The following is a 27,413-nucleotide window of genomic DNA, read 5'->3' on the forward strand; positions in this document are numbered from 1 at the left end:
TTTAAATTTAAGGTGAAGCGTTTTCTTTTACCCTTTAAGACTTCAAACGGTAGAACCGTAAGCCTTTGCCAACCTCGTTTGCAGCCCTGCATCATCATCAGTTCTGTGCCATTGAGTAAAAAAGTTCGAACTGAAATTTCTATGTATTCAACTCGATGGAGCATAATGGAAATAACACACTACGTGGTATATAAAAAGTACAACAAATGAAGAAAAGAAAAGGAAAGTAGTTAACAAAAATCAGTTCAGTGTCCAAACAGGATTAAATGAAATATAATATTGATTCCCTTAAAAAAAAAGCTCTATAAGGAATACTCCACGAATAAATCAAGTGAAAAGCTATAATTGATGAAAATCCCAAAGTGTTTGAAAATATTTTTCGTCCTCTCACAGTGCGCAATTGTGAATTGCGAATTGTCTAAATTCGAAAATTTTTTAACATTCAACTACGGTTAAGTAAACTGCAAAAAAGTGGTGAATATTTCCGAATTAATATTGGCTAAATTAGAGACTTGGTTAGAGGCGACTCGATGAATTTTTTCCCTCAAAGAGTCCAGAATCTTGTCCACCTGTCTTTCCAGCTCAGCCTCTATGTCAGCCAGCATCCTTTCCTGAAAACGCTTAAATGCTTCTTCAACGCCGATGTCTTCAACTCTTGCAACTTTGGGCTTGTCATAATTCTTCCGGTCTGGTAGAAATTCGCTAATGCAGGTGACAGTCACGCGTATCAATCTGATTCGCACCTCGTAGTCATGGAAAATCGGTTCCATCTCGCGGATCCCTTCATCAGCTATTTCTTGTGTCAACGGAATTTCTTCCGTTTGTTGAAGGACCATATGAATCTCGTCCAGTTTTGAATTCATGGCAGTGGTGATTTCACTGACCCACTTGTGTCCTTCTGTAGCCCAATCAGAAATAAATTTATTCATCTTCTCTCTAACGAAATGCTGGGATGTTTCGAGTCCGTGAAGATCGTTGAATTTGGTCAGTCTTTCTCGAATTTCGTTCAAGTTTTTATCGAGGCATTTCTTTATTTTTCCATGTACAAAGATGCCAAAATCTTGTAAAAGATAATGGAGTTGGCTGTGGAAGTAAAACTCGGTTTTGTGTTTCTTCAATCCAATCCGCTCTAGAGTTCCGCCTGATGAAACTTCACTATCTCTGTCTGTTTGACTTCTGCCTTGTCGTTTCCATCTTTCCTCGCCGACGGCCAATTGAATTGCCTCTCTGAAATCAGCGTTTTCAGTTGAACTGTACAATTTGAAAATTGTTTTGATCATGTCCATGGGTTCTGCCTTTCCTATGGCACTCATTAGCCTTTGACGAGTGTAATCGGCCCACGTGAAGTTGCTGCGCGTCAGGATGGCCGTTATGGCGTACAAAATGTCTGATGCTCCTCCCATGAACAATAAATTCTTGCTTAGTCCAATGGATAGTAGTTTTTCGTGAATCAAGAAAACTCCACCACCAATCGAAGCGATACCAACAGCACCGGCCCCAATTGCTCTCAGGTATGTTTTCCATGACATTTCTCGATCCTTAATGTCAATGACGTGATTGAACCCTACGAGATCGAAACCATGAAGTTCCGTAGAAATGTTCTCGGTGTTTGGAATCTTTCGAATATCCATTTCGATAAAGTCAAGATAAACGTCATATTTTTTCTTCTTGGGAGCATAAACAGCTTGGCGGCTTTTCAGAAACTTGCAAACACATGCACCCTCGTCTTTGTCTTCAAGTGCATCAGTTTTCTCCTCGATGAGTTTTGTATTTTCCGTCACTCGAGCACCAGATATGACGTGGGCAGCCATCAAATCGCCAAGCATATCTCGATAGGGTTTCAATGGTAGCAAATTTATGGCTTTCAAACAATTGGGATCTTTGTCAGTCTTAAGCCTTAGCCATTGACTTTTGACTATTTCAGCCACAAAAGTTCTCCCAATCATACGCATGACAGGTTTCTCATAAGCTGGACATTCTGGATAACTGAATTTTTGGAAGTTGGGCAATAATTTTCCATTTGAGTCAATGATTTGCTGATCAACTAGCGCATTCCAAACGCCATCCTGCTCGCCATCCTGCTCGCCATCCTGCTCGCCACTAGAATTTATGTTGATTCGCTCCAAATCAGGCTTCCCCAATGGGCCAGAAAATTTCAAACTGACACTTTCAAGTTCGTTGAGGTTAAGCTGTGCAATTTGATTGGATTCAAATTCCTCCTTGCGGCGTCGATACTCTTCTTCGCCGAGTTGTTTAATAACGTACTGTTTGCTGAACATGATTTTCTTCTGCTTCAATAAGTCACTCATGCTGTCGTAAATTGGGTTGTACAGCACGTTTAGACAGTTGTGCTCGCGATCGAAAGAATCCAATCCAAACTGAAAGTCTTTTATTTTGATCCGCTTATCTCGATCAAGTTTTTTGCTATTTGGTTTACTTGGTTCGACATCGCACTCGGATTCCAACATGATGACGCATTTCATCTGAGAGCACAATCCACCTTTCACCGCTTCTAGTGCACTTGCCTTCTTCAGCGTCTCCCAAAACGCCTTTCTCGTGCACGGGATCAAATTTTTTTCTTTGAGTTCTTTCTCGATCTGGTCCTCACTTAAGTTCTCCCCAAAGACGGACTTTAAATTTTTTAACAAATTCTTGATTCCGTATACGTCGGCTACTTCCTGAATGATGTCGTTCAAATTAGGGACTGTATGAATGTCGTTGAGCTGACAGGTGATGCACTCTTCTTTGACCAGCGATTGAAAGAGTTTGTCCGCTTTTTCGGGATGAATTTTGTGGCATTTAGGTTCATCATTCCTTTTTTTCTGAAAACGCGGGAAATGGGAAGCATTTTGTTTCCGTATAGATGTTAGAATTTTTTTCATTTTCTTTTCGACGACTCCAGGTATTTCGGGGGGATCTCGCCCAGCTTCCTTGAGATTAGAGGCTGAGCAATAATGACTGCCAAGTAAAGCCCGGACGGAACCGATGAAATATTCGAGGATCTTCACCATATTGTTTTTTTGCTGTTTATAGGCGTCGACGACGCAGAACGACGGGGTTTGCTCAGGCGCTGCATGGGCGACTTTGCGATAAAAGGACAAGTGCATGTCTATGTCGTTGCTCAAAATCGTTTCGCAATTTTGCAAAATTTGAATAAATTTAGGTCTGTTTTCTTTAAAATCTTCTTGAATCAAAACGAAAGCAAAGTAGTAATGAGCAGCCGGATACAGATCACTGTCCCTTGAGTCAATGACTCGTTTCAGAATTTCACTTGCCTCGGACAGCGATGACTTTTGCAGAGCCAGATGTTTTGCCAGGGAGACAGATCGAACTGGCGTCATCCAACTATTGTCAGTCATGTGATTTTCTGGCAATCCAATTCCAGTCCGAAAATGTTTGAGAAAATCGTGATGATAGGAATAAGTCAATTTCAAATGATCCTCTGTTTGGTCAAGCCACAAAGCCCATATGTCAAGTACACTATCGCAGATTGTCTTAATTGCCTGATCTTCACGTTTTTGTTTTTTTAATTCTTGCTTTAGTTCAGTGTAATAAATAGACAATTCGTCAAAAAAATTTTGCTCGTGTTCCATTGTCCTGAAATCTTCTTGCAAACGGGATATCCGTTGTTTTTCTCTCCATTGACGCTCCTCCTTCATGCTTAACCATTTTCCGGCATCCCACTTCTTTCCTGTTGGCGATTCTTCGTATAGGAGGAAGGTTCCACTTCCGGGTGCTCCATTTCTAGCTGAACGTCCCATCGCCTGCTCTTCAATTCGCTCATTTTTCGGCAGAAAAGTTAGACAAATGTGCAAACCTCCGTTTTCTCTTAACTCCTCGCTTATTTTGATATCCGTGCCTCTGCCCGCTAAGTTGGTGGCGACGATCACGTGACCAATTTCAAGTGATTTACCTTCGAAAGCAAATTTTTCATAATCACGTGTGTAGCAATGGATGTGGTTATCATTGAGTTTCGATCCTAATGCATTTTTAAGGTATCGGCGAATAACGTTCACATCTTTGATTGATTGACAGAAGATGACGAGAGAACGAGCTTTAGCTTGATCTTCAGGTTGAATAATCTGTTGTGTTTCTTTGACGATGGCATGGAGCCAGTGGCCCTTTGATTTAAAGACTTGCGTTGGTTTCAAGTAGAAACATTTTTGGAAAGCTGTTGGGATGACAAACTGAAGACTTTTGTATTTGGTATGCATAAATTGTCGTTCTGTTTCAGATCCCAGCGTACCCGAAACGCCAGCTGCTTTTTTATAAGCCTGGATGTAAGTCGCATTAGAAATGAAAATGGATTTTAGATTTTGGGACGTCAATTTGCATCCCTCCTTTAGCTGAATAAATTGATGCAGTGCTCCATCCCACTGCGACGAGATCTGGTCCATCCCTGTGTCCTGATCAATTATAATTACTTGAGGATGGAGATCTGGGCTGGTGTCTGTTCGGTCTTGATCGACGACATAGTCCTCGTCTCGTTTGAGTTCCAGTGCCTGCATGGCATTGTCCAGCCAATTGTCGAGATGACGATCGACAAAGGACATCAAATGCTCAGGTATTCGAATATTCCGCTTGCGTTTTGCCACGTTACGGAGATAAAAGATAATCTTGGGATCCAATTGTGGTTTGAAATTGATGGTTTCAATCTTGTCTTCCATCAATAGTCGTCCTTGTGGGTCGATTACTTTTGTTTCAATTAAGTGGTCCCAAAGCGCATTCTTTTCCGATGGTTGGTCCTTCAATGGGTTGTGAATCGATTCTAAATCATCTTTAGATATAGCACCGTAGAGGTCGTACAGAACAGCTGATTTAACGGATTCCTTCATGTTGAATTTATCCGATCCGATGGAAGAACTGCGTATTTTTTCCCAAATAAAAACGTAAAGAGACTCGAGCATCTCCATACCAGGGATGTCGTGCGATAGGTACAGCGTGTTGTTACCGCGATCGAGCAACATGCAGTCGACTTCATCAATAACGACAAGGTCCATCGTGCGGTCACCTCGGATGCTATGACCGTAGAATTTATCCAGCAAATAATCTCGCTGGAAATTGGCCAATTGTCCATAAACGACTGCTGCATTGTAGGCTTGTGTTCGTTCGTCCACCCATTGGCTGCAATTGTTTGCCACACTGACATTGAAATATTCGTAAAGATTTCGCAGTCCACCATCGGCCACCGACAGCGTAGAATCACGGCGAGCCAGCACGTCATTACTTGTAATAACATCGATTTTCTTATTCTTTTTATTTTCGTTTCGACAAAGGGCGAATGCGATTGCGACACCAGTGACGATAAGCGATTTACCTTCACCGGTTGATACTTGTGTTAACGTGTTTTTGTATTCAGATGTCAGCAATGTCATGATCGTAATTCTCTGGGTGTCCCGTAGTCGGAATATTTGTTTGTCTCCATCCTTTGTACATATTTTTTGTACGGCGTAGTCGTAGACAAAGACAAAATCGACCATTGACTTATTATCGTTGAGTTCTAAACCATTTGTCTGCCATTGCTTGATCAATTTCTTTATTCTTTCCTGCTGCTTGGATTCGTGTTCGTCAAATTCTTTCATTTGATCTGACATTGATTTAGATTCAATCACTTTTGTTTGCACATCAATCAATGTCCGGGGATATATCATTGTTATGATTAACTTGTCATTCGTTGGCGCGTCTTTTTTCATCTTGTTTATAATATCGTCAATGTTTCTTTCGTTATGTTCTTGGCTAGGAGTCACTCCCGGATACAGATTGTTTTGCAAAAGAAGAACGGCCGTTTTCAAGTCCACAGTCTTTTTTAATAACTCGTCACAAAAGTCTTTGTTGTTTTTGAATTCGAGTTCCAGTAACATGTAAACGGCCTCATTCTTGAGTTTTTTATTCTCTTTTGGAGAACTCGAATCACCGATGGGCAGCCGATTGACTTTTTTTTCCCACATTTTGCTTTTTAAAAAGTGATACCAATCGCTGAGAGGCAGTAGCTCTAACTCCGGTAATTGCTGACTTGTGATCCCGTCGTCTTGTTCGAAATCCGTTGCTATAAATTCCATGAGCCGCAACAATTTCTGCGGCTGTAACGCAGCACAGTTGTCGGATGTGGCAACCGATTTTCGTAATGGAGGCACCAGAGATGGCATTCTATCGGCTATTTGATACAACCAGTATTGTATATCGCTATTTGCAATAATATCAGAAACCGCATGAGAAAATCGGTCGTAAATTTCAAGCATAACAAAATCGCATCTCCAGTCGACGGGTGAGACATTGTTGATAATATTCAAGTAGAAGATGGGACTGAGATTGCGATTATTGTGCTCGGCTATCCATTCAGCCAACCAGCAGAGATCGATTGAATATTCATCTAGCAATTTCACATTTAAATTTTCGCCACTTTCTTCATTTTCCTGGAAGGTTTTCAAAAGCAATTGGAACAATTTATCTGGTGTGTCACCGTTTTCAGGGTCGAGCGTCTTCAAAGAATCAATGACCTGTTGCTTAGCTCCATGTTTTTTAAGGAGGTCTAAGAATTTGCGGAAGTAATGAGTTTGAATGGGCTGATATTCAAAAAAGGCCTCATCAATTTGCTCACAGTAATTTTCCATCATTATATTGGGCTCGACTCGTTGCCATTCTCCGTGTCCGCGATGAAGAATACATTGCTTGTTGGAACTGCTAGGATTCAAGGTTTCATTGTGCGTGAATGAGGATAATTGATCGTTGTAAACATGGATGGTCTTGGCATGGATGATTGCTAGTATTTCCAACTCAGACAATTCCAATGAGTTTGACGGTGTCTCAACGAACTTGGCGTATTCTTCAAATAATTTTTGACATTCTGACGCGTTTGGCCAGAGGAATTCTTTTTCCTCGCTGTTCGTCCGTCGAAACTCGAAATAAGCATTTTTCATGTCAAAGGCTACGGGATAATCCAATGCATTGCTTTCTTGCACGCGGAGTACAAACTGCTTGACGAAAGCCAAAACTTTGTCATGCTTTTTCTTTTTGCGGGTGAATTTTATCAATTCGATTCGTTTTGATGGTTCTCTAGGGGATGTTGGGGATGTTTTATTCTGCCGAATGAATGTTGCAAGATGTTGACGAAACATTTTCACGTTATTGCAAACATACAATCCGCTTGAATTCATTTGGCCGAAAATGCTGTGAATAGCGCTATCGACGCCGCTCATCGTTGGCAGCATATCGAGGCATCGAACGTCACCAACTGGTTTTTGCCGGAAATCAACTGGACGACGTCCAACTGATCGTCGGCCGACCAATGAACGAGAGGTGTCTGAAACTTTGTTCACGCTCAATTTCTTTTTTAATGCCGGTTTGACAAATCTCATTGATCCAATGTTCTCAAGTCCCCGACTGCACTGGGACGATACCTGATAAAGCTGAGTTTCTTTGTCTTCCATTTGGCTGACTAAAAAGTCGACATCTTCTGTCAATTTTTGTTCCTCCCAGTCATTGTATAACTTTTCCTGCAGGCTTTGTGTCATCTGCTTCCGCTCGTCTACTTGAAAAAAGTGGTGGGCAAGACTTTGGCGAATGATGCCCTTCTTTTTCGTGGCATTAACTACCACTGAATGCAGTGGCTGGACTTGGCCGTACGCAGATAGGCCATGGTGAGCGATCGACGCATATTCTCCTTTCCTTAGTTTGGCGTAATAATTATCAGGATCGTTTGGCTGCCTTGTAGGTTTCGTAGTGTCGTGTTCCATCCGAAGCCTGACATCATTTTCGAAGCCGATGTAATGACCCGTCTGATTTTTGTTTGCAGATGCCTCAGATGTGTCCAGCCTGTGGATGAAACCAACGTCTCCTACAGGTGTTCCCGTGGCGCCATTAGAACCCATTGCTTGGTAGACACCCATACGCACAGCCCTTGGTTGACGATTTTCCTTACCAACGACTGGAACGCTGGATTCGAATGCGAACGAGTTTTTTCCAGTCATGCATTCAAAGATCATGGTGCCTCCAGATCCACCTTGTCCGATGGAACTTCCTGGTTATTCCAATATTTTAAAAGCTATGTATAAAATAGTTTAGTTTACGAAGCGAATGATGTACGTGTACCTTGGCAGAAAACAAGCGTGTGTTTTTTTGTCTTGGACTGATAGTAGGATACGGTGATTTTACTGCCATCTTTCGCAGTGCCGTCGATGAAAAAATTACCTCGGTAGTCTGATTGGATATCTTTGCCAGATTTTCGATTTTCAACTGGCAACAAATCGTTTAGCGTCGTCAAAACGGTTTGAATTGCATCATCTGGAACTTTGTCTTCTGTCTGTTCTCCCGTTTCGAAGATCGACATAGAAGGAAACGCTTGATTGAAATATTCTTTGGACCACTTACTGGCCTTTCTGTCTGGCTTTCCTTCACCATTAGCTTCACCATTAGTGCCGTTTTTTCCGTCTCCTCCGTCACCTCCATCAGAGATAATCTTCCATTGTTCAGCGCCGAACATTTCGTTACAAATGATGTGTACTTTTCCACCGCTAGTACCCGGTCGACCAGGTTCTCCTGCGTAAAATTAAAATCAGTGAATGTAAAAAAATTTGAAAGTCTCTAGTGCTGATCAAAGTATTAGACTACCGTTTTCGCCCGAAATATCCCAGCAGACGCAGAAATCGTCCACAAAATTATGAGCCGCCTTCGGCTCGGTAGTCTCTTCTGCGTTTTGTATTTTTAAAAGCAATCGAATTAGAATAAGAATAAACAACAACAGCAAATAGCTATACCTTTCGCTTGAGCGATACTTTTATGGCCCTTCCGGCACACTTCGTAGTCAACAAAGATCTTATCAGCAACGATTCCCACGTTTGTTCCGTGCCAGGTTTTGTTCTCTAGGTGGCAGTCGATGTGAACGGATGACAGTCCGACCATCTGGATTTCTTGCACTTCCGGATTATTTTCTTTCAGTCGTTTCATTTCTTCAATCATTTTACTGACAAACACAGAGACGCCTTTGATGAAAATGATTTTTCTTCCATATTCGTCCGTGATTTCAATCGTCGTCTTGGGAAACAGGAATGGCTTGCACGTCTCTTTGACCAAAACTTGCAACTTCGGTGCCCATTCTTTTTCTGATTTTAGATAATTTAACCATTCTGATGATTCGTTTTTAGTAAAATCTCTGCAGCTTGCAAAAATCTCCACCAGTTGGTTGATCAAGTCTTTCCCGTTTGCGTCATCAAAGTCTTTGACGTCCTTTCCCGTAAAATTTTTCTCCAAAACATTTTGAATTCCTACGTCTTCACTGGCGACTTGTAAGAGCGCATTAAGTGCGACAATAAGTTCCCGATTTCTCTTGCCATTAGTTTGATCTTTACCAACGTCATTCAGACACCTGGAAAAGACTTTGTCAATGCAAGACGCTTTAAATTGCTTGAAATAACTGGCAACAAGAACCGAGAAACGGGGAGTGTTTTTGAAAAGATCCACCTGATCGAGTATCAGTTCTAAATATTGACATCCTGCGTCACACAGATTTGTCAGTTGACACGTCGCTTCATTTAATTTGAGGCCAATATCTTCAAATGAATTGATGGAATTTAATTCTTTCAATAAAGTGGGCATTTCGACGCCGATATCGATTTTTTCATCATTTAGGTAATCAACAGCCTTTCGTAAACTCTTTCTCAGCCACATTTCTAATACGACTTTAACGTATTGTCTCTCGATTACAGTCGACTCCAAACAAGAAATTTGTCGATCCACAAACGACTCGATGTGTTTAACGGCATCTTCGTGCATTTTCGATTTGTCGTCTAACTGAATCCAACTTTTGATGTGTTCAATAACGTCATCGCTGTTGTTAAGCGATTTGGGTGTTGGGGTATTGGAAATCTCGGGGCATTTTTTTCCGTCCATCGTCGTTGGAACCTATATTTTAACAAAATACAGAGATTGGGTATAAATTCAAGTGTCAACATACTCGTAGCCGTTGGCAAATGAACTATGAGCCGTCGTTAAACTCGCTGAACGTTGTTTGGTGTGTGAAGCCGTAAGCGAATGTCACCATAAAAGTCAAACCACAAGTCACAAAATTTAAAAAACAATACAGCTATCGCTACGGACACCATATTAGGAAAATAACTTATGTCAACAACTTTAGACGATCACTTTAATCGAAATCTAGAAATTTCTAATTCTTAAATTATTATTATTTTTTATTTTTTGTTTTGTTTTGCCCACAGTCAGAATTGGTGGCAATTTGGCGTTCTTTTGTGGCGATTGCTTGTCTTTTAGATATCTTTTTAGAAAAAACAGAATAATTATTTAATGAAATTGGTTGCAAAGAGTTCTAAAGGAAATGAAAACCATAATTGTAGGAAATAAATCCCAAACGATTGGTAAAGTGCGATACGGTAGAGCATCCCGTGATAACAAGTTTCATGTATCTACACTTGTGATGTTATTGTGTAGTTCTAACAACTCAACCGTAGAACAACAAACCCAAAATGAACAACTAACTCACAATCTTGAAATATTGCTTACCAAGTCCATGGTTGTTTTTTAAATTCAAATAAATTGCACTGAGATGTAAGTTGATGAACTTCAATGCGTGAAAATAGGGCGCGTTAAGCCTTATTGTGCACCAACCACGCTATATAAGTTTATTTCGCAATCATGAAAAAGCGTTGCGTTCTGAAGAAGTCTCTGCTCCCGACTGCTGTTCAAACGTCACTGGCAGTCTGGTTTTTCTAACCTTGAAGCCAAAGTGTATGGTTATCATAGGAACTTGAGATCGGTTGGATTTTCCCGAAATGTACACGCCACTTTTACTTATTTTTTTGGTCGCGACAAAATCAGATAGACTACGTCTTATATTATTCTATTAACACCGCAATAAAGAAACGATGTTGGCATTGAAGTGAGTTGTTTTCGACCTGCGGCAAAATGCAGTGTCATTCGGATCGTAGAATCAGCAAAAGGTATTTTAGAAACATAGACCTTTTACCCCAGGCATTTTTTTTTTTCATCTATGCTTTAAGCAAAAAAAAAACAAACAAAAGCGGAATTAAATTTGTGTTCAGCGATAGCCATAGGTTATGTGATTCTCCGAAAATGCAGTAAAGGAAGGGTTTAAAGACGGCTGAAAACAAATTATATTTTCGTTTAGTTTTCCGCAGACAGCTAAAAACGCAAAATGTAAACAACCGTTGTCAACTGGTTTCTCAAGTTTTCTCGAGTCCTTAAACAAATTTTTTATACCAACGCCTTTCTTCTCTTCTCTTTAATATTTAAAGGGATTATTTTTTTCTCATTTCGTTAAATCATATATTTAGGCTTTCGGCTTTCGTCAGCTTAGGTGTAGCCATCATTACGTAAAGCAGTTTCGGATTATTATTATTTTTTTTTTATGGAAAATAATTCGCTTGACCACACCAAACATCTATGTGGTCAAGCCGCCGTAACTGCCTTTGTCAATGCAAAATAAAGCATGCAAAGCTGCATAATAAACGAATCGTAAGTAATGAACGAAATATACGTAACTGAAATGGTAGCAAGTCATTTGATAAAGAAAAGTAAACAAAGAGTGTTATTTCCTTTTGTTTTAACATGGAAATTGATTTATCAAAAGCCTCATATAAATTACTTGTGCCGTTGTGCGTAAAAGAAAACGCATCGTACTTCGCTTGAGCTCTAGTATGCTACATACGCGTATGGGCTCTTGGCAGGAAACGTTGTTCATCACTATAAGCCTTCCCAATGTTCTTTTACAGTATTTTGTCTGTTTATTTTCTCTAGCTTCTTGTTTGGTTCTCGCTAAACAAATCTCTGTTTTTCCTTTAAAAATAAAAGGTAAATCAATTAACAGAATTCTAGTAGAAAAGGCACGGTATATACAACAACATTTAACGATATCAACAATCAACTGTACAAAGATAACACGATTTTTATATACGTAGCCTACTTAAGTTGCGAAAATCTTTTTTCTTAACTATACGTGGGATTCAAAAACTAACCAGTCGAAAATGATTGCATTATCTGGCTAGCACGACTTGGGTCGAATCAAATTCAGGACAACGGAAACGAATTCCCGACTCCGAATCATGTGGATGGTTGAGTGGGAGGTGTCCCCTTGATAAACCGCCGAAAGATGAGACCGTCCGTAAATAAAATTCTTGTTGACGTCTGTTTTAAACAGGCGTCTATATACTAAAACATTTTATAATAAATTTTTTTATTTCTCACAAGTTTTTCGACAATAGAAACGAAAACGGGTTTTGTAAGTTTAAAAGATTCCACCACACCAAACAATTATTTTTTTTAATTGCGACTGTATGACCGTCGAGGTTTCCAATCACAGTTTTGTAACAGGTAGACGATGGAATGAAAACAAAAAGTGTAATTACGATTCAATCGCGTATAGTAATTTCTATGAAAATTTATACGGTCACAAGTATCTCTGAACGCCGCCGGTTGTGAGGATGATTGGTGAGGCGAAACAGCCAACAACTTTTTAGCTCACTTTGCATATTGTAGCATTCATGGCAAGCTAGGAAAAAAAACGAAACACAAACTATCATTATCCAAACTTTAAACGGAAAAGCTACAGTAATTCCACTTACATGCAAATCTCCAGTATAACAGACAACCAAAGTTCGTTCAAAACCACGTTGCTATTAAACAATAGTTGGCCGAAGGAATTGGGCACTGGACGCTGAAATCAAAATCAGTTCGCGATAATTGATCACGAAATCGTGTAGATCAATTTGGCTGAAAGTTGATTTGAAAAATTATTTGTTTTCAATATGATGGCAGCCATCTGGAATTTCGTTTTCAAAAAAATCACGAGCGTATACGAGGCTTCCTGAAAATTCGTCAAGGCACAGAATGACGACATCGTCCGCCTCTCGTCTGATAAGTTTCGTGAGCACTAATCCAACAGGTAGGGGTTTTGTGTTGGTTTCCCTTTATGGGCGATTGAGTCGATCCTCCAGGGACATAAGTTATTTTCAGCCCTGTCAGTTGAGTTGATTGTCCACTGGATGCGACATAATAGTCTACTCACCTTTTTAAATAAAAATAAAAGAAGAGATTGCATTTTATGTAATGTCCTCTCATCTAAAACTGTCTGACAGAGAGGGAAAGAATGAAGGAGTGATTTAGTTTATGACTTGTTTCTCTCTTATACGACAGTCGGTTATGATATGGTCGCACAAAAGACGGAGAAGTATAGCCAGCAAGAAGGGAAGTGATGGTAAGAACTTTGGCGCAACTCAACAGTATTGTGTGATAAAAAGAAGAATTGCAAAACCAAAAATTTGAAACTCGGTTGCTGTCGTCGCTTCCAATCGCTGTACAATTGAGACTCTGGCCAATCATTTAAATAGATCTGAAACAGACTTACCACCAGATATGCCTTTCAAGCGTGGAACTTGATAATCGGGTGTATGATCATTTTTCATTTTCTTTACCATACCTTAGGTAGAAAATCTAGTGAGCATCACAGTATTTATTTTATTTTTATTTATTTTATTTTTGTAATCTTTCAATTGATGCTCGTGGTTTTTTTTTTTTTTTTTTTTTTCGTGCGGTTCTAGCGAGAGGTGATGCCGGTTGAGAATGAGGGTTGATTTTGGGGTTGTGTATTGCCAGCTTAAACTCCATTCCCTCAGTTGCCGTTAGAAATCAGCACATTCCATTCCCTATAGATTTGTTTCGATGTTAAAAATCGTAGTTTTCCTTAATTGGAAGCTTAGCTTAGAATTCGAAACCCCCAATGAGCCACAAAAAATTAAGTTTTGCAACATAATAGTGCACATCCGGGGTTTTAATTAGGATCATTTAAGGGATTTAGTCTTGCCTTCATTCTCTGAATCATATATAGCAATTGTGCGACATTAGTTTTAATTCTTAGCCACTCTATCATTATATAATATTTTTAATTACTAGGTGTGAGGATCGAACTCACGTCTTTATATAAAGACCAGATCTTAAGTCTGGCGCCTTAACCACTCGGCCAACCTAGTGATATTTATATGAAGAGGACCTAGGTTCTGAACTCTAAACCCCTATTAAACCACTATAAAAGCTGGGCCAGTAGAAGCTGGGGCAGTAGAAGCTGATCCAGTAGACGCTGAGCCAGTAGAAGCTGAACCTATTGACGCTAAACCTGTCGAAGCCAAACCCGTTAAATCTGGACAGGCCGTGGGTGACCCTCGGTGACCTTTATGAAGCTGAGGTTGCTGAAACTGCAGTTGGAGCCGCATGAAGTAAACGCCAGAATGTCACCTAAGCATAAAGAGCCTCTCGTGAATATGCAACGGTATTTTCGTCAACCCTGATGAGATCGGTATTTTGCCATGAATTCGCAGAGCTTGGGGCCAGCCACTGACGAAGAATCAAATTACAGGTTTTATTTTGTTGCGGACGCAATGGCACGGTGGATAAAGGCAATTGATGGAAACCTGCTTTTGCATGCATCTATTTAAACGCATCCTCGCGGCAGCGTCCACCGTTTTCTGTTAGTTAGTCCACAGGAAGGGCTGGGTTCGTGATGGGAGGTTATCACGCACGCACAGACTCCATCTAGGAGTGGAGACCAACAGCCCCAAACAAACAAAATAAGAAAGAATAAACAAGTTACGCTAGATGGCTTTCTCTGTTTATCGCTTTCTCCATTTGAATTAAACCATTTTTGTCGTCTATATTGGATAATCTAACGTAATTGCCGTAGAATTAAGTTTTCGTTCCCCTATTTGGAACTATAAGCTGGTGAGTTCATCCAGTTGGAAATGCGAAGACAAACAAGATGCCGAACCAGAAAGCTTAGAGGTTTACTTTAACTCACTTGCTTTCTAGTAATAGTTTGGAATTACAAGCCATGAAATGAGTTAGCAAATGATTCGGTTTCATTACTTCTAGGCAAAGGCCGACCGTGTGGTCGTGAGGATACGACGTCGCATTACACATAGACTACTATGTTTTGGAATGCCAAATAATGAAGTATGAAGAAAAGAACAGGGGTGTGTTCATTCGTCTTCCTTTCTGAAGTTCCGCACCCTGGTTTTGGGAAAACCCTGTTGGCAACAAAGACAAGTCAAAACTCCGAAAACAACCGTCACAAAATACCAAATGATTTCATTTTATAGCCTACCTTTTACAATGTTCCAGAAGGTGACTTTTTTATTGTCACGTGGAACACAAAGAGTCTCATTTTATGCCAGTACGATATAACTTGCACGAAAAGGCAAGGAATAAACGAAAATAAAAAATTCACGGATGAATAATTTACTACGAGTTTAGACGATTTAAGATTAACCTCTCTAAAAAGACAAAACATGTAATTTTTGAATATCATAAAAAATTTGCAGATTTAGCAACAATTTCACATTATTTTAGTTAACATTGAATTTGCTTATTCTTCTGTTAGGAAACGCTTCCATCAATAAGCTCAAAATGAAGAGAAAGAGCTTTTTAAAAACAGATGAAATTTAAAAAATAAAAAATTAATCACAGTGCTTAGACGTTCCAATGGCCATATTGGTACATTGGCGTGTAGAAATCGTACATCTCGACAGGTAAAGGGTCCAGCCCTCGTTCTTTCAATGCCATTTACACGCTTTGAATAGATTTCAATATCAGCAAATGTTGGCTCTCCGTAAATGGGTTCCTAATTAGCAAACGAATAAGTTAAAAACCTTAATTCACAAAAATAATCCAAAATTGAATTTTTAAAGTCTACTTTGGATAATTCTTCGGACCAGATTCACTCCGTTTAAATGTGTTGTCCTGATTGTGACGAAGCACGCAATCTAGTCGATCTTTATTCACGTTTGAAATGCCTAACATTTCGGCCATCTGCAATAGCTGCGGACCCGTGTCCCGACGCAATTTCTCGTAGTAGACGACGCCCCCGCGTTTCAATCCTCTGATCCAAACTGTTGCCAACATTTCCCAACTAGCGACGCTGCGACTGATGAACTGATCCCACGCTGAAAAATCAACGCGTTATAAAATGTAGCTGTTAATTTCCTTTACATTTAAAAGAAAAATAATCCCAGTTGGTTTAAACTCACTGGATATTTTGCGGTTTCCAATTCGTACGGGTTCAAGTCCTTGAGAAAAAGCTTCGACTGGAGCCAGACCGGCCATGTTTCCACCGAAGGCAAAGTTCCGATAAGACAAGATAGCCTTAAAAGGATTGCGCATGACGAGGATTCCATCTCCGCGGAAATGGTCAATCTCCTGGTGGATCCGCTTTTCAGTCGATTTGTTGGCCATTGCCATGTTATAAATCACAGAGAAAAGCGACACATCGTGAGTCTTCTGTAGCAAAGAACAATTGCAGTCCTTGTTTAATTCGTACGTGCCCCCAGCTGTTTCGTTCCACCATATGGTATTGTCACTCTGGAAGACTTAAACGGTGTCTATAATGTCAAACACAATCCCAGATATTTGAGGTCAGTTTTGAACAAAATCTGTTTGCTGTTATATCTTGTAATTAAATTAAATTCTTTTTCTCGTTTCTACAACACAGTGGAGAGGAAACAGAAGAGCAAATTCTCAAGAAGTTCCTGGCTAATTTTGAGTCAAACGGTTCTATTGATGGAATGGTAAATCGTTGATTTATCTATCACGCGTTTATTATGCAATCGGCTAAATTCTTATTTCACAAAATAGGTGACATACGATGAATTTCTAGATTATTACGCCGGAGTCAGTTCGTCAATCGATCATGATGCATATTTTGACTTGATGATGAGGCAGGCATGGAAAATGTAATGTTTTCGTATACCGCTGGTATTCCCGCATCTTATCGAAGAATCAGCAAGGAATTCGATAAGAAAGGATCTTAATGGCTGCGGATGACTTATCCCATTTTTTGCGTCCGCCAGCTTTTTCATCGTATCCTTTTCCTTCTCCAAGTTTTTTGTCTTATTTGCAAATTGTCTCTTTTTTGTTTGTTTTTGACATCACAGATGCAGTACGCACACTTAGTTTTACGTTTTATTTTGTTCTGACTTCATCTTCCTTTTGACCCTTGCCCTGGATTTACCACTGCCTATTTTTCCTAATTGCCTGTTGTCCCGACGTTACGAGCTAAATCGAACAAAGTTGGCATTTCATCGGTCACTTGGTATACTAACGTGCACGATAAAAAAAATCAACCGTATTCGGAATGAAAAATGTAATACCGCATACATTCTTGGACAACTATCTTATGCTAACTAAAAAAAAGTGGAATTTGAATATCGCTACGTTATTACTATAATCTAAACAAATAAACTATCCACAGGGAACTTTTATGTTTCACTTACTACAGCACTACTTACCTACATAATAAACAGTATTTAGTTTATCAACAAAAACATTTTAAAGGTAAAGAGGATTAACGATTGAGATTACCTGGCAGCTAACATCGCCCAACAAATTCCGCTGTTGAAATTGTTTGTCCCCGGCCCATCGACAAATGAATTTGAACAAATTTTGTTAATCATGTCACAAATAGACTAAAAATTACAAATTAACATAAACTATCAATTTTAAATTTAAGGTGAAGCGTTTTCTTTTACCCTTTAAGACTTCAAACGGTAGAACCGTAAGCCTTTGCCAACCTCGTTTGCAGCCCTGCATCATCATCAGTTCTGTGCCATTGAGTAAAAAGTTCGAACTGAAATTTCTATGTATTCAACTCGATGGAGCATAATGGAAATAACACACTACGTGGTATATAAAAAGTACAACAAATGAAGAAAATAAAAGGAAAGTAGTTAACAAAAATCAGTTCAGTGTCCAAACAGGATTAAATGAAATGTAATATTGACTCCCTTAAAAAAAAAGCTCTATAAGGAATACTCCACGAATAAATCAAGTGAAAAGCTATAATTGATGAAAATCCCAAAGTGTTTGAAAATATTTTTCGTCCTCTCACAGTGCGCAATTAGACAATTCGAAAATTTTTTAACATTCAACTTCGGTTAAGTAAACTGCAAAAAAGTGGTGAATATTTCCGAATTAATATTGGCTAAATTAGAGACTTGGTTAGAGGCGACTTGATGAATTTGTTTCCTCAAAGAGTCCAGAATCTTGTCCACCTGTCTTTCCAGCTCAGCCTCTATGTCAGCCAGCATCCTTTCCTGAAAACGCTTAAATGCTTCTTCAACGCCGATGTCTTCCTCTCTTGCAACTTCGGGGTTGTCATAATTCTTCAGGTCTGATAGAAATTCGCTAATGCAGGTGACAGTCACGCGTATCAATCTGATTCGCACCTCATAGTCATGGAAAATCGGTTCCATTTCGCGGATCCCTTTATCAGCTATTTCTTGTGTCAACGGAATTTCTTCCGTTTGTTGATGGACCATATGAATCTCGTCCAGTTTTGAAGTCATGGCAGTGGTGATTTCACTGACCCACTTGTGTCCTTCTGTAGCCCAATCAGAAATAAATTTATTCATCTTCTCTCTAACGAAATGCTGGGATGTTTCGAGTCCGTGAAGATCGTTGAATTGGGTTAGTCTTTCTCGGATTTCGTTCAAGTTTTTGTCGAGGCATTTCTTTGTTTTTTCATGTACAAAGATGCCAAAATCTTGTAAAAGATAATGGAGTTGGCTGTGGAAGTAAAACTCGGTTTTGTGTTTCTTCAATCCAATCCGCTCTAGAGTTCCGCCTGATGGAACTTCACTATCTCTGTCTGTTTGACTTCTGCCTTGTCGTTTCCATCTTTCCTCGCCGACGGCCAATTGAATTGCCTCTCTGAAATCAGCGTTTTCAGTTGAACTGTACAATTTGAAAATTTTTTTGATCATGTCCATGGGTTCTGCCTTTCCTATGGCACTCATTAGCCTTTGACGAGTGTAATCGGCCCACGTGAAGTTGCTGCGCGTCAGGATGGCCGTTATGGCGTACAAAATGTCTGATGCTCCTCCCATGAACAATAAATTCTTGCTTAGTCCAATGGATAGTAGTTTTTCGTGAATCAAGAAAACTCCACCACCAATCGAAGCGATACCAACAGCACCGGCCCCAATTGCTCTCAGGTATGTTTTCCATGACATTTCTCGATCCTTAATGTCAATGACGTGATTGAACCCTACGAGATCGAAACTATGAAGTTCCGTAGAAATGTTCTCGGTGTTTGGAATCTTTCGAATATCCATTTCGATAAAGTCAAGATAAACGTCATATTTTTTCATCTTGGGAGCATAAACAGCTTGGCGGCTTTTCAGAAACTTGCAAACACATGCACCCTCGTCTTTGTCTTCAAGTGCATCAGTTTTCTCCTCGATGAGTTTTGTATTTTCCGTCACTCGAGCACCAGATATGACGTGGGCAGCCATCAAATCGCCAAGCATATCTCGATAGGGTTTCAATGGTAGCAAATTTATGGCTTTCAAACAATTGGGATCATTGTCAGTCTTTAGCCTTAGCCATTGACTTTTGACTATTTCAGCCACAAAAGTTCTCCCAATCATACGCATGACAGGTTTCTCATAAGCTGGACATTCTGGATAACTGAATTTTTGGAAGTTGGGCAATAATTTTCCATTTGAGTCAATGATTTTCTGTTTAACTAGCGCATTCCAAACGCCATTCTGCTCGTCACTACAATTTATGTCGATTCGCTCCAAATCATGCTTCCCCAACGGGTCAGAAAATTTCAAACTGACTTTTTTTTCATCAAGTTTGTTGAGGTTAAGCTGTGCAATTTGATTGGATTCAAATTTCTCCTTGCGGCTTCGATACTCTTCTTCGCCAAGTTGTTCAATAACGTACTGTTTGCTGAACAGGATTTTCTTCTGCTTCAATAAGTCACTCATGCTGTCGTAAATTGGGTTGTACAGCACGTTTAGACAGTTGTGCTCGCGATCGAAAGAATCCAATCCAAACTGAAAGTCTTTTATTTTGATCCGCTTATCTCGATCAAGTTTTTTGCTATTTGGTTTACTTGGTTCGACATCGCACTCGGATTCCAACATGATGACGCATTTCATTTGAGAGCACAATCCACCTTTCACCGCTTCTAGTGCACTTGCCTTCTTCAGCGTCTCCCAAAACGCCTTTCTCGTGCACGGGATCAAATTTTTTTCTTTGAGTTCTTTCTCGATCTGGTCCTCACTTAAGTTCTCCCCAAAGACGGACTTTAAATTTTTTAACAAATTCTTGATTCCGTATACGTCGGCTACTTCCTGAATGATGTCGTTCAAATTAGGGACTGTATGAATGTCGTTGAGCTGACAGGTGATGCACTCTTCTTTGACCAGCGATTGAAAGAGTTTGTCCGCTTTTTCGGGATGAATTTTGTGGCATTTAGGTTCATCATTCCTTTTTTTCTGAAAACGCGGGAAATGGGAAGCATTTTGTTTCCGTATAGATGTTAGAATTTTTTTCATTTTCTTTTCGACGACTCCAGGTATTTCGGGGGATCTCGCCCAGCTTCCTTGAGATTAGAGGCTGAGCAATAATGACTGCCAAGTAAAGCCCGGACGGAACCGATGAAATATTCGAGGATCTTCACCATATTGTTTTTTTGCTGTTTATAGGCGTCGACGACGCAGAACGACGGGGTTTGCTCAGGCGCTGCATGGGCGACTTTGCGATAAAAGGACAAGTGCATGTCTATGTCGTTGCTCAAAATAGTTTCGCAATTTTGCAAAATTTGAATAAATTTAGGTCTGTTTTCTTTAAAATCTTCTTGAATCAAAACGAAAGCAAAGTAGTAATGAGCAGCCGGATACAGATCACTGTCCCTTGAGTCAATGACTCGTTTCAGAATTTCACATGCCTCGGACAGCGATGACTTTTGCAGAGCCAGATGTTTTGCCAGGGTGACAGATCGAACTGGCGTCATCCAACTATTGTCAGTCATGTTTTTTTCTGGCAATCCAAGTCCAGTCCGGAAACGTTTGAGAAAATGATGATGATAGTAATAAGTCAGTTTCAAATGATCCTCTGTTTGGTCAAGCCACAAAGCCCATATGTCAAGTACACTATCGCAGATTGTCTTAATTGCCTGATCTTCACGTTTTTGTTTTTTTAATTCTTGCTTTAGTTCAGTGTAATAAATAGACAATTCGTCAAAAAAATTTTGCTCGTGTTCCATTGTCCTGAAATCTTCTTGCAAACGGGATATCCGTTGTTTTTCTCTCCATTGACGCTCCTCCTTCATGCTTAACCATTTTCCGGCATCCCACTTCTTTCCTGTTGGCGATTCTTCGTATAGGAGGAAGGTTCCACTTCCGGGTGCTCCATTTCTAGCTGAACGTCCCATCGCCTGCTCTTCAATTCGCTCATTTTTCGGCAGAAAAGTTAGACAAATGTGCAAACCTCCGTTTTCTCTCAACTCCTCGCTTATTTTGATATCCGTGCCTCTACCCGCTAAGTTGGTGGCGACAATCACGTGACCAATTTCAAGTGATTTACCTTCGAAAGCAAATTTTTCATAATCACGTGTGTAGCAATGGATGTGGTTATCATTGAGTTTTGATCCTAATGCATTTTTAAGGTATCGGCGAATAACGTTCACATCTTTGATTGATTGACAGAAGATGACGAGAGAACGAGCTTTAGCTTGATCTTCAGGTTGAATAATCTGTTGTGTTTCTTTGACGATGGCATGGAGCCAGTGGTCCTTTGATTTAAAGACTTGCGTTGGTTTCAAGTAGAAACATTTTTGGAAAGCTGTTGGGATGACAAACTGAAGACTTTTGTATTTGGTATGCATAAATTGTCGTTCTGTTTCAGATCCCAGCGTACCCGAAACGCCAGCTGCTTTTTTATAAGCCTGGATGTAAGTCGCATTAGAAATGAAAATGGATTTTAGATTTTGGGACGTCAATTTGCATCCCTCCTTTAGCTGAATAAATTGATGCAGTGCTCCATCCCACTGCGACGAGATCTGGTCCATCCCTGTGTCCTGATCAATTATAATTACTTGAGGATGGAGATCTGGGCTGGTGTCTGTTCGGTCTTGATCGACGACATAGTCCTCGTCTCGTTTGAGTTCCAGTGCCTGCATGGCATTGTCCAGCCAATTGTCGAGATGACGATCGACAAAGGACATCAAATGCTCAGGTATTCGAATATTCCGCTTGCGTTTTGCCACGTTACGGAGATAAAAGATAATCTTGGGATCCAATTGTGGTTTGAAATTGATGGTTTCAATCTTGTCTTCCATCAATAGTCGTCCTTGTGGGTCGATTACTTTTGTTTCAATTAAGTGGTCCCAAAGCGCATTCTTTTCCGATGGTTGGTCCTTCAATGGGTTGTGAATCGATTCTAAATCATCTTTAGATATAGCACCGTAGAGGTCGTACAGAACAGCTGATTTAACGGATTCCTTCATGTTGAATTTATCCGATCCGATGGAAGAACTGCGTATTTTTTCCCAAATAAAAACGTAAAGAGACTCGAGCATCTCCATACCAGGGATGTCGTGCGATAGGTACAGCGTGTTGTTACCGCGATCGAGCAACATGCAGTCGACTTCATCAATAACGACAAGGTCCATCGTGCGGTCACCTCGGATGCTATGACCGTAGAATTTATCCAGCAAATAATCTCGCTGGAAATTGGCCAATTGTCCATAAACGACTGCTGCATTGTAGGCTTGTGTTCGTTCGTCCACCCATTGGCTGCAATTGTTTGCCACACTGACATTGAAATATTCGTAAAGATTTCGCAGTCCACCATCGGCCACCGACAGCGTAGAATCACGGCGAGCCAGCACGTCATTACTTGTAATAACATCGATTTTCTTATTCTTTTTATTTTCGTTTCGACAAAGGGCGAATGCGATTGCGACACCAGTGACGATAAGCGATTTACCTTCACCGGTTGATACTTGTGTTAACGTGTTTTTGTATTCAGATGTCAGCAATGTCATGATCGTAATTCTCTGGGTGTCCCGTAGTCGGAATATTTGTTTGTCTCCATCCTTTGTACATATTTTTTGTACGGCGTAGTCGTAGACAAAGACAAAATCGACCATTGACTTATTATCGTTGAGTTCTAAACCATTTGTCTGCCATTGCTTGATCAATTTCTTTATTCTTTCCTGCTGCTTGGATTCGTGTTCGTCAGATTCTTTCATTTGATCTGACATTGATTTAGATTCCTTCACTTTTGTTTGCACATCAGTCAATGTCCGGGGATATACCTTTGTTATGATTAACTTGTCATTCGTTGGCGCGTCTTTTTTCATCTTGTTTATAATATCGTCAATGTTTCTTTCGTTATGTTCTTGGCTAGGAGTCACTCCCGAATACAGATTGTTTTGCAAAAGAAAAACGGCCGTTTTCAAGTCCACAGTCTTTTTTAATAACTCGTCACAAAAGTCTTTGTTGTTTTTGAATTCGAGTTCCAGTAACATGTAAACGGCCTCATTCTTGAGTTTTTTATTCTCTTTTGGAGAACTCGATTCACCGATGGGCAGCCGATTGACTTTTTTTTCCCACATTTTGCTTTTTAAAAAGTGATACCAATCGCTGAGAGGCAGTAGCTCAAGCTCCGGTAATTGCTGACTTGTGATCCCGTCGTCTTGTTCGAAATCCGTTGCTATCAATTCCATGAGCCGCAACAACTTCTGCGGCTGTAACGCAGCACAGTTATCGGATATGGCAACCGATTTTCGTAATAGAGGCACCAGAGATGGCATTCCATCGGCTATTTGATACAACCAGTATTGTATATCGCTATTTGCAATAATATCAGAAACCGCATCAGAAAATTGGTCGTAAATTTCAAGCATAACAAAATCGCATCTCCAGTCGACGGGTGGAACATTGTTGATAATATTCAAGTAGAAGATGGGACTGAGATTGCGATTATTGTGCTCGGCTATCCATTCAGCCAACCAGCAGAGATCGATTGAATATTCATCTAGCAATTTCACATTAAAATTTTCGCCACTTTCTTCATTTTCCTGGAAGGTTTTCAAAAGCAATTGGAACAATTTATCTGGTGTGTCACCGTTTTCAGGGTCGAGCGTCTTCAAAGAATCAATGACCTGTTGCTTAGCTCCATGTTTTTTAAGGAGGTCTAAGAATTTGCGGAAGTAATGAGTTTGAATGGGATGATATTCAAAAAGGTCCTCATCAATTTGCTCACAGAAATTTTTCACCATTATGTTGGGCTCGACTCGTTGCCATTCTCCGTGTCCGCGATGAAGAATACATTGCTTGTTGTAACTGCTAGAATTCAAGGTTTCATTGTACTTAAATGATGATAATTGATCATTATAAACATGGATGGTCTTTTTATGGATGATTGCTAGCATTTCCACCTCAGACAATTCCAATGAGTTCGACGGTGTCTCAACGAACTTGGCGTATTCTTCAAATAATTTTTGACATTCTGACGCGTTTTGCCAGAGGAATTCATTTTCCTCGCTGTTCGTCCGTCGAAACTCGAAATAAGCATTTTTCATGTCAAAGGCTACGGGATAATCCAATGCATTGCTTTCTTGCACGCGGAGTACAAACTGCTTGACGAAAGCCAAAACTTTGTCATGCTTTTTCTTTTTGCGGGTGAATTTTGCCAATTCGATTCGGTTTGATGGTTCTTTAGGGGATGTTGGGGATGTTTTATTCTGCCGAATGAATGTTGCAAGATGTTGACGAAACATTTTCACGTTATTGCAAACATACAATCCGCTTGAATTCATTTGGCCGAAAATGCTGTGAATAGCGCTATCGACGCCGCTCATCGTTGGCAGCATATCGAGGCATCGAACGTCACCAGCTGGTTTTTGCCGGAAATCAACTGGACGACGTCCAACTGATCGTCGGCCGACCAATGAACGAGAGGTGTCTGAAACTTTGTTCACGCCCAATTTCTTTTTTAATGCCGGTTTGACAAATCTCATTGATCCAATGTTCTCAAGGCCCCGACTGCACTGGGACGATACCTGATAAAGCTGAGTTTCTTTGTCTTCCATTTGGCTGACTAAAAAGTCGACATCTTCTGTCAATTTTTGTTCCTCCCAGTCATTGTATAACTTTTCCTGAAGGCTTTGTGTCATCTGCTTCCGCTCGTCTACTTGAAAAAAGTGGTGGGCAAGACTTTGGCGAATGATGCCCTTCTTTTTCGTGGCATTAACTACCACTGAATGCAGTGGCTGGACTTGGCCGTACGCAGATAGGCCATGGTAAGCGATCGACGCATATATTCCTTTCCTTAGTTTGGCGTAATAATTATCAGGATCGTTTGACTGCCTTGTAGGTTTCGTAGTGTCGTGTTCCATCCGAAGCCTGACATCATTTTCGAAGCCGATGTAATGACCCGTCTGATTTTTGTTTGCAGATGCCTCAGATGTGTCCAGCCTGTGGATGAAACCAACGTCTCCTACAGGTGTTCCCATGGCGCCATTCGAACCCATTGCTTGGTAGACACCCATCCGCACAGCCCTTGGTTGACGATTTTCCTTACCAACGACTGGAACGCTGGATTCGAATGCGAACGAGTTTTTTCCAGTCATGCATTCAAAGATCATGGTGCCTCCAGATCCACCTTGTCCGATGGAACTTCCTGGTTATTCCAATATTTTAAAAGCTATGTATAAAATAGTTAAGTTTACGAAGCGAATGATGTACGTGTACCTTGGCAGAGAACAAGCGTGTGTTTTTTTGTCTTGGACTGATAGTAGGATACGGTGATTTTACTGCCATCTTTCGCAGTGCCGTCGATGAAAAAATTACCTCGGTAGTCTGATTGGATATCTTTGCCAGATTTTCGATTTTCAACTGGCAACAAGTCGTTAAGCGTCGTCAAAACGGTTTGAATTGCATCATCTGGAACTTTGTCTTCTGTCTGTTCTCCCGTTTCGAATATCGACATGGAAGGAAACACTTGATTGAAATATTCTTTGGACCACTTACTGGCCTTGCTGTCTGGTTTGCCTTCACCATTAGTGCCGTTTTTTCCGTCTCCTCCGTCACCTCCATCAGAGATAATCTTCCATTGTTCAGCGCCGAACATTTCGTTACAAATGATGTGTACTTTTCCACCGCTAGTACCCGGTCGACCAGGTTCTCCTGCGTAAAATTGAGATCAGTGAATATAGAACAATTTTCAAAGTCTCTAGTGCTGTTTAAATTATACCGTTTCTGCCCGAAACATCCCAGCAGACGCGAAAATCGCTCACAAGATGATAAGCCTCCTTCGACTCGGTAGTTTTTTCTGCGTTTTTCATTTTTGAAAGCAATTGAATCAGAATAAGAATAAAGAACAACAGTAAATAGCTTTACCATTCGCTTGGGCGTTATTTTTCTGGTCCTCCCGGTACACTTCGTAGTCAACGAAGATCTTATCAGCAACGATTCCCACGTTTGTTCCGTGCCAGGTTTCGTTCTCTAGGTGGTGATCAACGTGAACGGATGACAGTCCGACAATCTGGATTTCTTGCACTTCCGGATTACTTTCTTTCAGTTGTTGCATTTCTTCAATCATTTTACTGACAAACACAGTGACGCCTTTGATGAAAATAATTTTTCTTTCATATTCGTCTTTGATTTCGATCGTCGTCTTGGGAAACAGGAACGCCTTGCACGTCTCTTTGACCAAAACTTGCAATTTCGATGCCCATTCTTTTTCTGATTTTAGTTGATTTAACGATTCGTGTTTAGTCGCATCACTGCAACTTGCAAAAATCTCCACCAGTCGGTTGATCAAGTCTTTTCCATTTGTGCCATCAAAGTCCTTGACGTCCTTTCCCGTGAAATTGTTCTCCAGTACATTTTGAATTCCTACGTCTTCACTGGCGACTTGTAAGAGCGCATTAAGTGCGACAATAAGTTCCCGATTTCTCTTGCCATTAGTTTGATCTTTACCAACATCATCTAGACACCTGGAAAAGACTTTGTCAACGCAAGACGCTTTAAATTGCTTGAAATAACTGGCAACAAGAACCGAGAAACGGGGAGTGTTTTTGAAAAGATCCACCTGATCGAGTATCAGTTGTAAATATTGACATCCTGCGTCGCACAGATTTGTCAGTTGGCATGCCGCTTCATTTAATTTGAGGCCAATATCTTCAAATGAATTGATGGAGTTTAATTCTTTCAATAAAGTGGGCATTTCGACGCTGATATCGATTGTTTCGTCATTTAGGTAATCAATTGCCTTTCGTAAACTCTTTCTCAGCCACATTTCTAATACGACTTTAACGTATTGTCTCTCGATTACAGTCGACTCCAAACAAGAAATTTGTCGATCCACAAATGACTCGATGTGTTTAACGGCATCTTCGTGTTTTTTCGATTCGGTGTCTAACTGAATCCAACTTCTAATGTGTTTCATGACGTCATCACTGTTGTTAAGCGACTTGGGTGTTGCAGTATTGGAAATCTCGGTGCATCGATTTCCGTCTATCGTCGTTGAAAACTGTTTTAAAACAAAATACAGAGATTGGGTGTAAATTCAAGTATCAACATACTCGTAGCCGTTGGTAA

General features: G+C 40.3%; 3 protein-coding genes, 1 long non-coding RNA gene and 1 other non-coding gene across 5 annotated transcripts; 1 reads left to right on the forward strand and 4 right to left on the reverse strand.

Moving 5' to 3' along the window:
• Window positions 1-124: 124 nt before the first annotated feature.
• LOC116927335 lies at window positions 125-10,692 on the reverse strand. Its single transcript, XM_045167157.1, has 5 exons — window positions 10,513-10,692; window positions 8,754-9,897; window positions 8,608-8,685; window positions 8,089-8,535; window positions 125-8,017 (listed from the first exon to the last, which is right to left on the reverse strand). Exons 1-5 carry the CDS (start codon window positions 10,519-10,521, stop codon window positions 453-455), a joined length of 9,243 nt encoding a protein of 3,080 aa, XP_045023092.1. The 5' UTR covers window positions 10,522-10,692; the 3' UTR covers window positions 125-452.
• A 1,146-nt stretch (window positions 10,693-11,838) lies between these two features.
• Window positions 11,839-13,274, reverse strand: LOC116927341. The gene is made up of 2 exons (XR_004396606.2): window positions 12,591-13,274; window positions 11,839-12,517 (listed from the first exon to the last, which is right to left on the reverse strand). It is a non-coding gene; the product is annotated as an uncharacterized LOC116927341 (long non-coding RNA).
• A 637-nt stretch (window positions 13,275-13,911) lies between these two features.
• Trnal-uaa lies at window positions 13,912-13,994 on the reverse strand. Its single transcript has one exon. It is a non-coding gene; the product is annotated as a tRNA-Leu (tRNA).
• A 2,206-nt stretch (window positions 13,995-16,200) lies between these two features.
• Window positions 16,201-17,267, forward strand: LOC123467077 (calcyphosin-like protein). Its single transcript, XM_045167148.1, has 4 exons — window positions 16,201-16,295; window positions 16,344-16,427; window positions 16,505-16,580; window positions 16,648-17,267. Exons 1-4 carry the CDS (start codon window positions 16,201-16,203, stop codon window positions 16,747-16,749), a joined length of 357 nt encoding a protein of 118 aa, XP_045023083.1. The 3' UTR covers window positions 16,750-17,267.
• A 3,031-nt stretch (window positions 17,268-20,298) lies between these two features.
• On the reverse strand, window positions 20,299-25,856 carry LOC123467085. Its single transcript, XM_045167159.1, has 2 exons — window positions 25,563-25,856; window positions 20,299-25,491 (listed from the first exon to the last, which is right to left on the reverse strand). The coding sequence occupies exons 1-2, from the start codon at window positions 25,798-25,800 to the stop codon at window positions 20,354-20,356; spliced, it is 5,376 nt and encodes a 1,791-aa protein (XP_045023094.1). The 5' UTR covers window positions 25,801-25,856; the 3' UTR covers window positions 20,299-20,353.
• Between the last annotated feature and the right edge of the window lie 1,557 nt (window positions 25,857-27,413).

This window comes from Daphnia magna, unplaced genomic scaffold (genome assembly GCF_020631705.1).
Source record: "Daphnia magna isolate NIES unplaced genomic scaffold, ASM2063170v1.1 Dm_contigs143, whole genome shotgun sequence".
Taxonomy (NCBI): domain Eukaryota; kingdom Metazoa; phylum Arthropoda; class Branchiopoda; order Diplostraca; family Daphniidae; genus Daphnia; species Daphnia magna.

Coding starts and splice junctions, on each gene's coding strand:
- LOC123467085 (XM_045167159.1), bottom strand. CDS start 25,800: ATGTCGATATTCGAAACGGGAGAACAGACAGAAGACAAAGTTCCAGAT. Junction 25,492..25,562: donor CACGCTTGTTCTCTGCCAAG/GTACACGTACAT, acceptor TGGAATAACCAG/GAAGTTCCATCGGACAAGGT.
- LOC123467077 (XM_045167148.1), top strand. CDS start 16,201: ATGGTCAATCTCCTGGTGGATCCGCTTTTCAGTCGATTTGTTGGCCAT. Junction 16,428..16,504: donor CACAATCCCAGATATTTGAG/GTCAGTTTTGAA, acceptor TCTACAACACAG/TGGAGAGGAAACAGAAGAGC. Junction 16,581..16,647: donor ACGGTTCTATTGATGGAATG/GTAAATCGTTGA, acceptor TTCACAAAATAG/GTGACATACGATGAATTTCT.
- LOC116927335 (XM_045167157.1), bottom strand. Junction 8,536..8,607: donor GGATATTTCGGGCGAAAACG/GTAGTCTAATAC, acceptor AATTTTACGCAG/GAGAACCTGGTCGACCGGGT. Junction 8,018..8,088: donor CACGCTTGTTTTCTGCCAAG/GTACACGTACAT, acceptor TGGAATAACCAG/GAAGTTCCATCGGACAAGGT.